Genomic DNA, 16,824 nt, shown 5'->3' with positions numbered 1-16,824 from the left:
ACATGTTGACCCATTTACCCATTTGACCTCCAAACCGACCCATTTGTCCTGAAATCAACCCATCAACCAATAACCCATATGACTTGTTTAATCTGGAATTAACACGCCAACGTGTCAACCCACCAACCCATTTGACCCGCTAACCCGAAACTCGACCTGTCAGCTCGCCAACTCAATTTTTTTCAGGTTGATGGTTGAGTTCAGTGACAGATTCTCAAGGTTAAATTTTGTGACCTCAAACTTTTAGTGGGTTGGGTCAGGGTTATAGATTTTTGACTTGTCAACCCGCCATTCCGAATCCGAACCTGTTGACAGTCTTTTTAACAGTATTAATTTACATATCCACACCCCTTTTGTAAACCACTAAAGAAAGTTGATTTGATATATATACTTGAAAATAAAATAAACAGTTGGTTTCCGGTTAGCCCATCAACCTATGTATTAGTTTGGTTTGGTTGACCCGAGTCGACCCAAGTCGGGTCCAGGTTGAAGGGTCTTATCTTAAATTTCATTCGGACCTTAATTTAATAACCAGTAGGTGAGGGTTAATAACCTATACATATATCACACATCACAAAAAGTATACGTCTTATCATATATCACCAAATTCTCCGGGAAGCCCTATCTTTTGAAGGACTTCTCGATTTGCTCCCCCTGACGAGCCCCCGTCCCCGGTCCCTTGGGCTTGGGGTAAGCCTTAAATGTGCGATCCCCGAGTTTACTGACTGACTAAGATAGGAGAAAGCAGAACCAGACTGCCAACGGTTCAGGGGGAAAGAGAAAGAGAAGGCCAACATCGCTCGGACCAGAAGAGCGTAGTCGAGCCATTCCTCCGCTAAAAAGATCTTTAGTATGAAATCGAACATACTGCTAAGAAATTTTTTAATAATAATGATATTTTCAGGTATAACATATATAAAATTGGTTTGATATATATAAAGACGGCTTTATGACCTTTTCTAGTTTAAATGCATGATCATTGAAAAAAGATTGAATTATAATTTGAAAAAAGTTAACTATAAATTATTTTACTAAACTTCTACTATTTGAAAAAAGTTTATTATATATGTATTAGGAATATGTAGATTGCTCCTATTAAATGATTAAGTAGTTTATGGACGAATTGTAGACTGTCAATACTTTAACTTGAAATTTGACCTGAAACTATTAAAAAAATTTGTAATTGTTAAGTTATATTAAAAATTTTTAACTTATTTTGGAATTTAAATATATTAGTCGTAGTTTCTCTTGATATTCGCTTGTTACCTAATATAAAATGGTATTTAAAAACAGTTTTTAAAAATAAATCCAACCAATTAGAATACAAGAAAATAAAAAACAGTTTTTAAAAATAAATCCAACCAATTAGAATACAAGAAAATAAAGTACTCGACCAATCAGAAGCGAAAACTTTTTTTCTCACTGCTCTGCTAGTATATATATAATATAATATTTGGATAGCAGCTGCAATAAGCAAAAACAAAAAACCCATACGCCCAACTCTACCAGCGCGATGGCCACCGCGCCGAGCGAATACACCGCCTAATACGCCGACGTCCTTAACCCTCCGAGCCAGATTCTCAGCGTTGTTAAACCCCCTTTCGTTGTTAAACCCTAATTTATAAAACAACCCGAAATCAGAATCAGTATCAAAATCGATGCATGAATATAACACTGCCTTTCGAAATCCAAGGGGAAATCTTAAAAAGGGTTCCAGAAGTGAAGTCTGTCGCCGATTACCGCCCCCAGCTAACACGTCATCATATATTCGTATGGTATTATAGTCGTATATGGAACAAGTATGTATCTGTAGTAGATAATGACAGGGATAGTCCTAGTTTCGCCCAACACAAGCTTATTCCCAATTCTGTTGAATCACTTGACGGTTTCGAAGTTTACGGTAGCTCTCTATACTAATTCTCCAAAAGGTATAGCCGTTCTTTGGAACCCTTGAATACAAAAATCTGTTACTATTGATGTGCCTAATTAAATTGGGGTCAGTCCCGACTCTAGTGACCCTAAGCTCCTCAGCATTCAAAGCTTTGTTAGTGTGTCGGATGATTTAAAACCTAGGCGAGTTAAGCTTTACAGTTTAAGATTTGCCTCGTTCATCGGTTGCATTCTATGAAAATCGCCATGTAGCTATAGGTAATTATATATTTTGGCTTGCTTATCAGATAACTATGTATATGAAACGAGAGATGATTATTTTATTTGATATGATAAGTGACAAGTTTATGGAAATATACCTCCCTGATCATCTTGTGACAGAGAACGGCGCGTACAGTGAATTGGAGTCTCTCGCCGTGGTTGCATCTTCATTTAATTATAGTGTCAACAGACGAGTTTATCATGTATGGCTGATGGTAGGTGGTGTTTCAGATTCTTTTACATAAATGTATTCCATTACTAGACCATATGCAGCTGATTATTCAATACTTGCATTCAGGAACAATGGCCATCCTATACTCCGAATGGATGTTGGTGTGTTTGATAAACTTCTTGTTTATGAACCTGATTCGGAAAAATTCACTTCTATATGGCCTTCTCGAATCAGATATACAAGGTATGCGGCTTCCTACATGGAAACACTACTTTTGCTTAATCACTAAGATTGTAGTGTTTTAGTTCCATGTATATCAACGGCAAAGAGATTGGGGACATTTGAAACTGTGGAGCTTTTTGGAGCACGCAAGCAAGGCAATGCATGGAGGATGAGGTATAAGGCTGATTCGTCAAAAGTTAAATAGATCGGTACTTGTGGTTGTAGTGAATTTAATCTTTTGCTTTTGTCAGCGAATTATATATAACATATAAGCTCAGTTATTTTTGGGTTGTCTGCAATTTTGTAATTTATTGTTGGTTCTATTTTGTTATTGAATTTAAATTCTGAATTAGGGATGCTGTTTGAGTTAGGCTCGAAGGGCTACGGGCCTGCACGCATAGTGGCCAATCTCTATAGAAGGTGCAATAAAAACTGCATACATAAGTGGTTAATGGCTAATGGTTTATTAACAACACTATGTCAACTACTGTAGCACTCATTCCAAGTTAGCCCCTACCATTAACCCGTCAGACTCATTGTTTCTGCGTTCTTTGCCATCATTATATAATTACACTCTCGGGTCGACTCAAACTTACAAGTAAACAAACTGTATGTTCTGAATTGGCTCCTAACTACTAAAAGATTACAGCTTTCAGTCCGTACTTTTTTGAAGTAATTAATATGAAACAGTCATACAAGGATTTAAGAATGGATACTTTTGCTTTCTAAACTGGCCTCCTAAAGTATCCGAACATGAAAATCCACTGTTAAGAGTATATCCAATCGTACATGTGACCCTACCAACCATAAAAGAGAGATCTTTCTGCTGGTTAAGAAATAAAGCCCCATAAGTTCCCTAATATCCAGCAGTAAGAGCAGTACAGTATTTCCATAAGTCATCTCCATCTTCTTTCCATGCATTTGTATCAGGTATTCAGGTGGAAGCGACACATGTTGGGTAAGCAGAGAGGTATGCCAAGTTGAGAATTACCACAGTAGAAGAGTTCCGGAAAACTCATTTCTTGACAGGGCAAGGTATTCAAGAGAATCCAACTAACTGATATGTTTTATGCTACCATTTCTATTCTATTGTTTGACACGTTATCGATAAAACACAACCCCAGGTCGACCTGTTCATAAGTAAATGGAGTACCTTGCTCTGAATTGAATTTAGACAGTATAAAAGAACCTTGTGTCATGCACTGTGAGTCTGTGACAATGGCGTATAGAGAAAAATGTAATTAACTTTTTGTCTACCATAGGGCTTGCAGACCATCGTTGCCAATTTTAATATACCGACATCAAGGTCGGGGGTGGGTGGTTGGGTTATTGTTCAAACTCTGATGTAGTCACAATTTGCAGTTTCGTAGTTAATCCAACTGTTTCAAAAGTTTTTTTTACCTTCTTTTATAAATCTTCGTAGGTCTTGTTCAGGCTTTTTAATGAGTATCAGGTTAGGAGGCCTGATTATGTCATATCTTTAGAAGGATGTGGTGCCTTGTGGAGGGATATGCAGTCTCGGTTAGTTCATGATTCAGTATTTGGTGGTGTATTCTTCTCAAGCCGGAAATTTCTGCATCATGCACTGCTGGACTTTGAAGGCTGTTTGGATGGACCTGATTCCAAGGTCTTTGTACTTTTTGTGTAAATTTGTTAGTTTTTGGTTTAATTTGTATAAGGATGGACTAAACATAAGTTCAATTAGTTTATTATTGATAGATACTTGGAGATTGTTATCTTACTCTTGAACCTAATAACTGGTTGAATGTGGGTTAGTTTGATTCTTTTATGGGTAATAGGCTTATTTGACTATGCTATTCATTTAAATGGTCATGCTTGGTTAGTTAAAAGGATTAGATAAATTGAATATGGGCCAAAAGTTTCGCAAGTTGTATTCAATTCAATAAAATATTCTTAATGGATTTATTTGAATATAAGATTTATTCTCATATATTGTCTTTTTAATGATATACATCACATGGATTATAGAAAATTAAAAACTCAGAAAAGGAAGTCAAATAAGTGTTGGCAGGTTGGCTACTAAATAGTTACCCATACTGGATCAAACATGTTTTGAGTTTTGACTGGCTAGTAAACCGTAAGACCCGCATAATTTTATACTTCTATACTTGTTAAATAGAACTAAAGTAAACAAGCCTGGTGTCAAAGTGTAATTTTTCTTCGATTTGATTGTGTTTCTTGTTTTGTTCAGCTCTGATGAAGATATTGGTTCATTACACCCTTTTGCACAGCTGGATTTTCAGGCTCAGTTGTTGCAACAGCCTCCCATTCTTTTGACACTGACAAATGTCAATCGCACAATATCTTGTGTTGCCAAAGGTGAGATAATATACATAAAATGTTATAAACATATTATTCGTATGAATTGTAGAGAGAATCTGTAATTAATTTGTTCAGAATCGATCTTATTGACAAGCTTATATTAATTGGAGTCCCTTGCTTTCAATTGAAGTTAGACATTAAACATTATATTAAAGAACTTCTTGTTATGCATTGTGACAATGACTTATAGTTATGACTATAGAGAAAAGTAATTAACGTTCTTTTCTACCATTGGGCTTATAGCCCTGTGGTATCAATTTGTATATTGTAACGTCAAGGTCCGGTGGCTCAAACTCTGTTGTAGTCACAATTTTCAGCTTCGTAGTTATTTTGACTGTTTCAAAAGTTCTATTCAGGCTCAAAAGTTCTTTTTTAAACTTTAGGTCTTATTCAGGCTTTTTAGTGTTATTATCCATTTTGTAGGTCCTATATGTATAGTGCAAGAACAAATGAAGTCTATTTCTCCTTAGTACTCTCTGGTAAAGATGGTACCCCTAGAATGGAAATGGAGGGAAATGAATACAAACTAAAAGTTTCAGTCAGCGACAGCAGGTCACGATTTCTATTCTAAAACATATACCTAATTTCTTCATTTAACATAATTTATCTTTAAGGTTAACTGTTGCAAATCATTTTAACTTTAAACTATAGCAACACATGTAGAATCTTGTATAAGACAGGAAAGATTTGAAAACGCAGATTAGGTACTTCCAATAGGAGAATAAGAAAGGGTGGGCTGGGTAACAGTTGAGGTCAAAACGGTTCTAAGCAGGGTCAGAAAGAAGACCTCGGGTTGGGCTGATCCAATATCTATGTTTTTATTATGCTCGTAAAATTTTTTTGTTTATTGATTAATACTAAAATTTTAAAAGCTATACTATAAACTGTTGCAATAATGATCCGGAACATTGGAATGAATCAATTTAGAAGGTGATATACATAATTCATTTATGTCATGGAAAATTATTAACACACTCAACCCTTATGGCCCATCTCCCATTATTAGTTTTTCAAATTACATTTTCTTTGGCCTGTTATCATTAAGATGAATCCTAAATTAGCGTTATGGGCTTATTAAACCAAGTTGTTGCTTTTGTGCTATAATGTGGCATGCACCGGCTATATGTATTTGGTGTGATAATTATGATTGTTGCGTACATGCAGTACATTACCATGGAGAGGAACTTCCTAAGGTGGACTTTGCCAGGAAGGAGGTTTGAGAGACTTACAGGCATCCATCCTCGAGATAGAAATATACTTTTTGTGTGGCATGATGGCGGGCTGCGTCATTTATTTTTAAAGGTAGTTACTTATTTGTGATCGTTCACCTAGTTTCAGTATGAATTAATCTTACTAAACTTGAATAAGGGTTCTATGAGTTCTTCTAAATCCCCAAAACCACATGATACGTACATGAACAGTTCATGTGAATTTCAGTAGATAAACTGGTGGAGGCAGGTAACCAGTCAAAACATGACCTGGTCAAATGATTGATGTTTGCTACAGGTCATACCGGATCATGTTGGGTTGACATGCTGTCTGATTTTATTGAAGTTGTTAGTGTTTTACCAAAAAAACTGTTTTATCTTGATAAGCATCTAAAAATTATGAATAATAACATTTAGGAGGTTTTATGTATTATGGTTGACTTTCTACTTGTTTGACCCTTATGAGGTACTGAGGTGATCTTGAAACAAATTAGGACGTCTCTTTACCTTGAAGATGGATGCCAAACTTACACGATAAGTAATGTATCTACCGGCATAGCCTAAAGTAAAATATAAAATGGTTATGATTATGGATACTCTTATATCCGACAATAAAGAAAAACACACTATGTCATGCACTTTTCAAGCCACACAAGTGGTTTTAACTGTTTTGGGCTTTTTCATTGACCTTCTTTTGTCTTAGTATAATTAGCCTTAATCAACAGCTACATGCTTTGCTCCAAATCATCATTTCCTTTTGGCAGTTTGGTTATACAAATGCTACATTTTAATAGACAAGAATATAAATATTAGAGGATTTGTCATTGTGTGAATTGCTTTTCAAACACTTATTTCTTACACAATTTTTTGTGTAGACTTTCTGTAATTAACTTTGTACAAACATGAACTTCTATATCTCTAGCAAAAAAAAAAAAAAACCGGCTAGATTGGTAAAAAAAACCTTGACCCATATTGGTCATTTGGACCCAACTGAGTAACTGACAGACCAACCTCAAAAAATGATCGCTTGTCTTTGTATCACTCTATGAAGTTACCCAGAAACCTTTTATAGCAAAGTTCTCTCTATAGTGGCCTCACGATGGGAAATGATACCACTGGATACACATATTTGCAAAGTGTTAGGACACATGTGTTAATATAATAACAAGAGGTGGGTGTTGTAACTCAATCCAATCCAACCAACTAGCACTACAGGATAATTGCCATTTAGTGACTGAAAAAAAAGTCATTAAAAGTCTAAAAACAGTCACTAAATCCCATCAGACTTTCTCCTTCTCAAATAATAAGAGTCACTAAAGGAAGAGTCGCTAAAGGTCTATTGTGACTCTGATTATCAGTCAGGAAAGGTATGGGGCTTTTTGTGACTGAAGTTTCAGTCACTATAATATTCCCCTGAAAAGTTGAGGAATGCTTTTACTGACTTTTACTTCAGTCAGTAAATATCTGAAATTTTTTTCAGTTTGTTATTTTATTTATTCCAGTACAATATACAATATAAAAAACAATAATTTCAAAATAAAATAATACTGTACTACATAATACAAAAAGCATCGAGAAAGAAGAGCTGTTTACGGATCGATTCGCCGGTGACGGAGTGATTAACCGTTGAAGAAGTAACCGATTGGCCGGAGTGATTGACCGTCAGAGTAATCAATTGTCTGGTGACGGAGTGATTGAACACTGAAGGAGTAACCGTTTGGCCGGTGACAGAGTGATTGAAGTAATCGATTGGTCGGTGACGGAGTGATTGAAGTAATCGATTGGCCGGTGACAGAGTGATTGACCGTTAAAAGAATAATCGATTGGCCGGTGACGGAGTGGTGGGCCGTGGAAGGAGTAATGGATTGGCCGGTGACGGATAGATTGACCGATGACGGAATAATCGTTTCACCAGTGACAGAGTAATCGGTCGGAAATTATGGATGGGCGATGGAGATGAATAGTCGATAGAGAGAATAAAGAGATGAAACGCTGAAGGAGTAACCGTTTTTTTTCTTGATGGCATTTAATTTGGTAGGAAATTCAATTATATAATTCTTTTAATAAACACAAGTCTTTTCCTGACTGTTATTGGATGAGTCACAAATACCTTCCGTCAGTAAATGACATTTATCTTGTAGTGTAGTCTTACAAGCACTACTTCTATTATGAATCTAACTGAAGGAGTAAAGCATAGTTTCATCCATCAGTTTCTTAAGGTTGATTTATAAGAAGAAAGATTAAAACAAGCACTACAAAAACAAGGAAATATATGCATCCAGTGGTATCAATTCCCGTCGTGAGGCCACTATAAGACCATTCCCATCGATAAGAAGTTGGTTCGTTCGGTTGGATATAATGAGAATCTTTTGGTGGGCCTAATCCAAAAGTCATGCGACTTGTTTGGTCAGCCAAACAATGTTTGGTCCTTTCTTTAATATAAAACTTGTTGTGGTATGCATAAGTGTGAGTAGTACTCTTTTAATATTTATATTTTATATGGCTAGTTATAATATAAAAAAATTATTAATTATTTAAAAAATATAATTTTATTGGGTTGTTAATGGGAGTGTCAAATTGAGTTTAGTTGGGTCAGATAGATATAAGAGAGAAAAATTAGTTTTTTAATGAATAACATTTGTGGGTTGAGTTGTGAATGGGGATGAGGATGGTCTAATAACAAGAGGTGGGTGTTGTAACTCAATCCAATCCAACCAACTAATCTTACAAGCAGTCTAGCACCACTTCTAATCTTCTGTTATGAATCCAAGTGAAGGAGAATAAAAGCATAGTTTCATCCATCAATTTCTTATCTTGATTCATAAGAGAAAGATTAAAACAAGCACTACAAAAACAAGGAAATATGACTGATTATAATAATATAGACCTGTTCTATAAAAAAGTGGTCTCTAAACTTATAGAGACCGGTTAACTATGAATAGAGACATCTTCATTATAAATAAACCGGTTTCTAAAACTTAAAAAAGTTCAATTTATAACTAACAAGTCCTAATCTTTGAGCCAATAATAAAAAAAAAATGACTTTCCAGGTGAGCTGAATTTTGATCAAGTCTAAAGTCTAATCCAACTCTGGTGGTAGAAAACAAGATATTACTTTATTATCTAAGAATCAAACACTTGAAAATTATTTACTCTAGTCTCTGTCTACAATTATTTACTCTAACCACTCTCTACCATATGGTATTGGTTTCTCCAAATACACGACATGGCCGATTGAATGGCGACATCGAAGCATTGTGCAGTTTAATTTCTTGTTGAGTCCTGCAGACTCCTGAGTAGTTGATCGGTCCATATAATGAGGTTATGAATTGACACAAAGTTGGGGTTTGAAGCGATCCAAGATTCCAAGGCATGAGACATCTTATTATTTAGCACATTTTTCTTGTAGTGCCCATATTCCTACTTACATCACTACCATTAAAGATCATACTGTTGGCCACTAACAAAAAGACCAAGAGAAAACAACCATCTTGTTGCACGGGTTCAAAAATCAAAAGTTACTAAAATTTTGTCAAATAAAATAAGAGCAACAAATACATATGCAACCGAACACATAAATTCTATCTCTATCAACCGAACGACTTGAGTACTACACATGAAGTTTCGCGCTTGTTCTTTTCGTAACTTTCTTTATAATCTTTTTTAAACAACTAAATTATTTATCAATTATCATGTATTGTCTATATCATATAAATTGAAATAGGTAAATTCTCTATTTAAACGAGGATATCTTTAAACATAAGTATAATCGACATCGATAATTGTCTAAATCTTTTTTTAATCTCTTTGTTTTCCATTGGTCATAAGATAACAAAATCATGTCACCGCGTCATTTAATTTTTTTAGCATGTTACATAAAAGCGTCTTACATGTTAATTAATAGAGAAGCAACATTGAATGTTTAAAAGAAAACTTTTGGTCTTTAGCTTGTGGTGTTGCGGTTCGAGTCGCAGTATGGTGCAATTCTGCCGGTGATTTATCAAAGCCTCAGGATTTGTATGGTGGGAACAAACGGTTAATTTGTTGTAAAAATAAAATAAAATCAACATAAAAAATTAAAGTTGGTAAGGTCATGAATGTTGTTGTTGGGGTTAAATGAATTATCAAAGCTCCACAAGTTTCTGGATTTTTAATTTTAAAAATGAATGATGATAAGTGATTAAAAACGAGCATAATACTCGCGCGTTACAGCGGAATTTTGTTTTAGGAGTGACAATTTGTTATAAGATTTGATATGATAATTTTGTATTGTAGAGTGTGGAGGGCATTTTGAGAACCATAAATATGCTGAAAGATGTTTTTTGGGGAAAAAAAATATGCTTAAATTTTTAAAACATACCATAAATAAAGATCCAAAATGCTTTATAAAGGAGATTAGGTATGTCTAACACATTCAAGTTTTGACACATGGTATCCACATATTTTCTCTCATAATCTTCTCCATTGAATTTGTCATATGTCCTTATATGGCATCACCGGCGGAACTTGAATGTCATTACTGGAGGGGTCAAAATTTTTTGGGGGTTTTATGTTTTCTCTTTTCTAGGGTAAAAACACATAATAACTTTTATTTACCTTTAAATAATATATAATTACTAAATATGGTTCAAAATTTTAGAGGGACCACAACCCTTTTGGTCCTTCTTAGCTTTTGGCACTGTTTGGCATACTTTTAAGTCTATTTTTTAAGCACATTAATCATTTTTTATAAAAAAAAAAAAAAATTAAAGTGGGATATGTATTCAATACGTCGAGTAGACGCAATTCCATTTGATTCGCATCAAATCAAGCTTTCTGTTTCTTCAATCAAACAAACTAGCTAGCTAACCTTTTACAAACTCAAATTAACTTATATACGTGTCAAGTTCTTTATCCAAGGTAAGATGTGTTGTCAAAAAATGATTGGTTTTGGAGATCAATCTTACATGTAACTATTTCAAAATGACACATATTAGCTGCTAGTGGTTAGTTTTCATTAAATTAGTTCAAACGTCAATGTTTGTGTTGAAACTTGGGATCTTCAAAGAAACAAAAGTTCTCAATTCTCCTTTGATCATTAAACCAAAAGTTCATATATTAACGATTCTTGATCGTACATGTATCTATGCTTGCATCAGATGTGACACATGCTACACTAAGAAACCACCCAAAAATTTAATATACTATGAAATGAAATTTATAATTTATATTGAAAATTATATGTTACTATGCTTTCTGACACAAGACTTAAGCCGAAAAGGCTTTTTCGTAGAAGTTGGAAAATATGTTACTCCATATGTCTGGCCCACAAAAAAAAAAGGAAAAAAAAGAGTCCATTTTGCTAATTGGGACCCATCTTCCTTCACGTGAGCATCTCCTCCCAAAAATAACAACAAGTCACTAGTTCCACAAAAAGAAAGTCTACCTTTTGACTTTTCATAAAACAATGAGAATATTGGCAATGAAAATGTTCAGTCATATATATGAGATTATAAAATAAGAGCGAAATTCTTATTAATAGCTTATTGGCTTCTTTGTTTTTTTCTTATTAAACTAAATTTAAAACATTTAACTATAGTTCCAAACAAAAACATGGACTACCTTAAAAAAAAAAAATCTATAATTAATTAAGCTTAAAATAAGTTACAAGTTACTGACTAAACTAACTTAACAATCATAGTATTATATATGCTAATTACACAAAATACTTTTTCCATTAATTAATTATTTTGTACAACGTCCCAAAATAATAAATTCACTTTGTAGTTACAATGTTAAGTCGTTTATAAACCTCATTGTTTATCACTACAATAGTGTAATTTGCTTAACATTACCATAACAAATATCTTTATCAACTATAATGAAAGATTTAACAATTTACTAAGGAATGTAATTTCTGTTAAATTTTCTTTTCTAGTTTGGATAACTAATATCATCAAAATCATCTAATGACAAGAAAACTTCATCTAAACAAGAAAGCTCCATCCCGTCATCATCTTCGTCATCGTAGTTTTGCTCATACACACGGCATATAACCCAATCCTGAACAATATAAACTAAATATTAGAATACTCGTATATATATATATTACTACAGCTTACTAGATAAAAAAACATAAATAACAATCTAATTAAATATCATTAAATTAAGGATAATGATAAATAGGCCTAATTGGTATGCCTAAAAGTATGTCTAAGGATAAGATCATGACACATTGTATGCAAAGACGGAGCCAGAAATTTTTATATGAGGGGACAACTTTAAAAGTTGTTTTTCATATTTATGAGAGTCGTATCTAATAATATAAAAAAATTGTGTCCTATCTCGAGAATAGAAAATAGACCCTCAAAAGAATTTTGTTCTTCATACTGGGTGTAACATTCATATTTAAAAACTACAAGTTTTGTTTTAATATATATAGACCACACATGACGGACAATGTCTTATTAAATAAAAAAATAAACCATAATGCATGAAACACGAAAATTTATCTTTTATGAACTAACCAGCTTATACATATCTTTCCCACATAACTATTATGATTATTATATTAATGTATTACACTTTTACATATCCAAACAAAGAAAGCTTTTTTTTTATATAGTTTCCTTCATTTTTTCGATTAAACATTAAATAACTCAAGTTTTTATTATCCTAATGGAAAAAATCTATCTCAAAATTAATATTTCGATTAGCAATGACTTCCAAAAAATATGCTTATGGCAACGAAGATCGTATTTGTATGTATGCCTATTTATTTTTCCTTATCTTTATTTTTTTTTATAAATATACCATTTAAATTTTAAAAATTTACATTGTACCAAAATTGGAGTGGGGGCAGCTGACCCCGCTGCCCCCATAGTGTATCCGTCCCTGTATAATGAGTGGTAAAGATTAAAAGAGAAAAAAACACATGATACATGTATCAAACATCTTACTCATTAGACATGTTTTTAGGCATATATTTTAAGCATGATAATAATCATTTTTCTTAAATTAAATAAGAGTGATATTGATATAAAACGGCTATGTCAAGTTTCGGTATCAGGGGAAACATGGATAAAGTTGCTAATTGGGACTTCCTGTTCAATATCATGAAGTCGAAATTAGCGGTTTGGGAAGCTAAATTAATTTCGATGGCCGGGAGGGTTACACTCATTAAATCTGTTTTAGAAAAGCTTGCCTTTGTATTACTTTTCATTGTTTAAGGTTCCTAAAAAAGTTGTGAACGGTCATGAGTTCATTATTCGAAGATTCTTATGGGGAGGTTCAGATGATTGCAAGAAAATCCAATGGGTATCATGGGATAGGGTGGCCTCGCCTATTGAGTCGAGTGGGTTGGGCCTTTGCAAGCTCTCTGATTCTAACATAGCTCTCTTGACTAAATGGCTGTGGAGATACCATAACGAGCACAATATACTTTGGAAAAGAGTAATTGACTCTTTGCATAACACTAAAAGATGTTGGGAGACGATGCCTTGTTGTAGATCATTGACGGGGGTGTGGAAGTCCATTGTTTCTTGTGTTTGTAAAGTGAAAATACAAGGAACTGCTCTTACTAGTTTATTCAAAGGTGTGTGTGGGTCGGGGGATTCCATTCGTTTTTGGCTAGACAATTGGGTTGCTGATCAGACATTGAAGGAAAGATTCCCCGCTTTATTTAGACCCGAAAAGGCAAAGAAATGCGTGATCAGAGAAAGGTTCTTTAGCAACTCGAATTGTTTTGGGTCTGATTGTAGTTGGACACATGCACCAGCCTCGATGGAAGAACTCCAGGAGTGGGAAGAATTACAGAGGCTGATGGGAGGGGTTGTTTTGAGGCAGCAAAGGGATAGATGGATGTGGAATGATAGCAAGGAGAATGCTTTCTCGGTTAAACAAGTGAAAGAATTTTTAAGGAAGCGATATGATTACAGCGACAGATTCATTTTTAAATGGTCTAAGTGGGTCACAAGAAAATGTAATATGTTTATGTGGAGGGTATCTATGGATAGAATTTCGAATTTGGCGGCACTCAAAACTAGAGACTATACATTCGGGAGTTTGGAGTGTTGTTTTTGTGAAGGGAAGAGGAAACAATTGAACACATTCTTTGCACATGGGAGCTAGTGATGGAAACTTGGCACAGAATCAGTCATTGGTGTAAGGTACGACCGATTTTCCTTTTTTCTATCAGAGACATTTTCGAAGTCAATAAATATGTGGGTTTAAGCAAGAGGAACAACAAGATTTTCAAAGGGATAGTTTTTGTGACATGTTGGTGCCTATGGAAAGCAAAGAACGAAAAAAGATTCAACGACGGTAACATGAAGGTGGAAAAGGTGTTTCACGAAATCAAGATGACTAGTTTCCTTTAGTTCAAAAATAGAACAAGAAACTACAATTTTAGTTGGCTAGATTGGAATGCTTTCGATGTTTACACGTAAATATTACTTGTAAGTTACTGGCTACTCCTCATTTTGAAGTTGGCGATTTATGAAATAAAATTTACTTTTCAAAAAAAAAAAAATCCCATTATAAAATGGAGAATCAAACTCCCAACTAAACTCAATTACATCATATTTAATGTACTCTTAAGTTATCCCAAATACTCCTATCTATACCTTGAACCCCGGTCTTTTTTAAAAAAAAAAATATAAATCTCATCAAATTAGCTAATCTCACATTAACCATAACTAAACTTGATGGCTTCTCATCTATCCCAACCCCACTCCATATAAAAAAGTTTCTCCAATTACTGTTGTTTCCTTTTGTTACGTAAAAAAATATTTTAACCACGTCAATATAGTTAGTGGTTAGACGCCATATTTCGCTAAGTTTAAAATTTGTTAGAAGCGATGATTTTTTTTCAATACGGATCAAATATTACAACTGAGATTTTAGATTATGTTATCTTAACCGGGTCCATGCTAAATAGCTCCTTCACCTAATTAATGTGTTTTGTACGAAATTTTTTCTTCCATTAGTCTGCTTAAAGACATAACAATATATTAAGAGAAACTTTACCCTACATGAAACAGTAACTTTAGAGCTTGATAATTAATTACATGCCCTGTATTATATCATACATGGTCAAAGTACGTGGCTTTTACTAAATAACTATAACTTAAATGCTAAAAAATAAGATTTTGATGGTCATGTACACTACTTACAAGTTTAGAGTTGTTGTTGTTGTTGTCTCTTCTTCTTGATCTAGCAGAGGAATTATTGGCACTAGTATCAGAAATCCGATATTCCTGCATTGTCCAATTAGTTTTCATACCTCCTTCTGGAGCTTCCCCAACATGAAACACATAATATTTTTTCACACCAATTCTTTTATTATTGCTACCATTTGATGATGAACACGTTATTTGTTCATCTCCGCCACATGATTTCCAATACCCGTTCGCAGTTACTCGATTTTGCGACTTTCGGCTGAAATAATACCATTTTTTCCCTTCTACCATCGCTTTGCCTGCAGAATTAACACACATGCAACCATGCATGCACATATATTCATCATACTATATATATTATATACTTACGCACGTGTGTGTATGTATATACATACACGTACGGACAATTGTATGTTATTGTTGGCTAAGGTTCATATGACAACTATTCACATATGAACATGTGTAAATTTAAGTACGTATAACTGATAGTTCATATGTGAACGAATATGTTCACCTATACCATTCGCGTATAAACATCAAGTTATAATTTAAAAGTTCTCATGATTTTTTAAATTCAAATGGTTCTCACAAGAACCTTTTCCCGTTATTATTTTGCTAAGACCAATAGGACATATAGCAACATAATATATATTAACTGTTGTATTTTGTATATAACAACCTTAAGTAACAAGAATCAAATGAATTGAAAAGTATTAATTAAGATCATTACCATCTAAGTCCCATGGATCATAAGGATAAAGACCAAGATCCGGGATGATGTCAGGGTGGTAAGGCAAAAGAGAAGCTTTACGTTGTAGGAAATGGACGATGAGCTCTTCATCGGTCGGACGGAATCGAAATCCGGGTGGGAGGTTCACATTATTCTTGTTGTCACCCATGATCGATGATCTTTCTTTGTTTAATTATTTTGAGAGAAGCTAAGTAGGAGTTGCTAATAATGTGCTATATATATAAAAAGCCTTTGAATGGAGCAGGGATTATATAGTGTTTGAAGTGTACATATATATATATATATATACACATGTATGCATAAAAAGAGAAAATGTGTTGTGTGTATGTGTATGACTTTTATGAAAAGGTCGAGTTGACGTGAGATATAAGTTTCGAATCTGTGATTAAGGCGGCTATGTAGTTCCAGTGGGAAAACGGAAGGCTTGGAAAGTTAACAAGTCATGGGCTCTCTCTTTCCATGTTATAATTATTAACACTAGCTTGTATTTGGGAAACTTTAACATTTTAAAGGTTTTGAGTTCGAATTCAGATGCGAACATAATATTTTCAGGGGTGAAACCGAGTTTTTTTCAAAATTAATGTGTTATTTTTATAGTTTGAGATAAGTATATGAAAATGAGAAAGCCCATTTAAATGTTACAAGAAACACTTGTAATATATGCATTAAATTATATATTAAGGTTGTCTCAAGTTGCTTAATCTTTATTCTTCTCATCGTAACATTATCATATGTGGGTCGACATGAATTTTAAAATAAAAGAACCACACAGCACACTATCTTTTGTCAAGTAATTGTCATGTGCTCTATGCATCAACA

General features: G+C 33.9%; 1 protein-coding gene and 1 long non-coding RNA gene across 4 annotated transcripts; one reads left to right on the top strand and one right to left on the bottom strand.

Moving 5' to 3' along the window:
• The first annotated feature begins 1,487 nt into the window (after window positions 1–1,487).
• On the top strand, window positions 1,488–6,526 carry LOC122591174. Of its 3 annotated transcripts, none has more exons than XR_006322682.1 (9): window positions 1,488–2,148; window positions 2,272–2,366; window positions 2,450–2,719; window positions 2,899–2,965; window positions 3,476–3,580; window positions 3,969–4,172; window positions 4,758–4,885; window positions 5,312–5,440; window positions 6,053–6,526. It is a non-coding gene; the product is annotated as an uncharacterized LOC122591174 (long non-coding RNA). The 3 variants fall into 3 exon arrangements; XR_006322680.1 differs by having other exon boundaries at window positions 2,272–2,370; XR_006322681.1 differs by lacking the exon at window positions 2,899–2,965 and having other exon boundaries at window positions 2,272–2,370.
• Window positions 6,527–11,778: 5,252 nt separating this feature from the next.
• Window positions 11,779–16,231, bottom strand: LOC122594254 (NAC domain-containing protein 104-like). Its single transcript, XM_043766727.1, has 3 exons — window positions 15,985–16,231; window positions 15,249–15,553; window positions 11,779–12,138 (listed from the first exon to the last, which is right to left on the bottom strand). Exons 1-3 carry the CDS (start codon window positions 16,151–16,153, stop codon window positions 12,010–12,012), a joined length of 603 nt encoding a protein of 200 aa, XP_043622662.1. The 5' UTR covers window positions 16,154–16,231; the 3' UTR covers window positions 11,779–12,009.
• Window positions 16,232–16,824: the final 593 nt, after the last annotated feature.

The sequence above is a fragment of the Erigeron canadensis genome, chromosome 3 (genome assembly GCF_010389155.1).
Source record: "Erigeron canadensis isolate Cc75 chromosome 3, C_canadensis_v1, whole genome shotgun sequence".
In the NCBI taxonomy this organism is placed as follows: domain Eukaryota; kingdom Viridiplantae; phylum Streptophyta; class Magnoliopsida; order Asterales; family Asteraceae; genus Erigeron; species Erigeron canadensis.
The sequence above is the reverse complement of the archived record's forward strand: the minus strand, read 5'-3'. Positions and strand labels throughout refer to the sequence as shown.

Excerpts from the sequence above, each read along its gene's own strand:
- LOC122594254 (XM_043766727.1), bottom strand. The coding sequence starts at position 16,153 with ATGGGTGACAACAAGAATAATGTGAACCTCCCACCCGGATTTCGATTC. Across the intron at positions 15,554-15,984 it reads TGATCCATGGGACTTAGATG|GCAAAGCGATGGTAGAAGGG; the intron begins GTAATGATCTTA and ends TTAATTCTGCAG. Across the intron at positions 12,139-15,248 it reads ACAACAACAACTCTAAACTT|GATTGGGTTATATGCCGTGT; the intron begins GTAAGTAGTGTA and ends TATATTGTTCAG.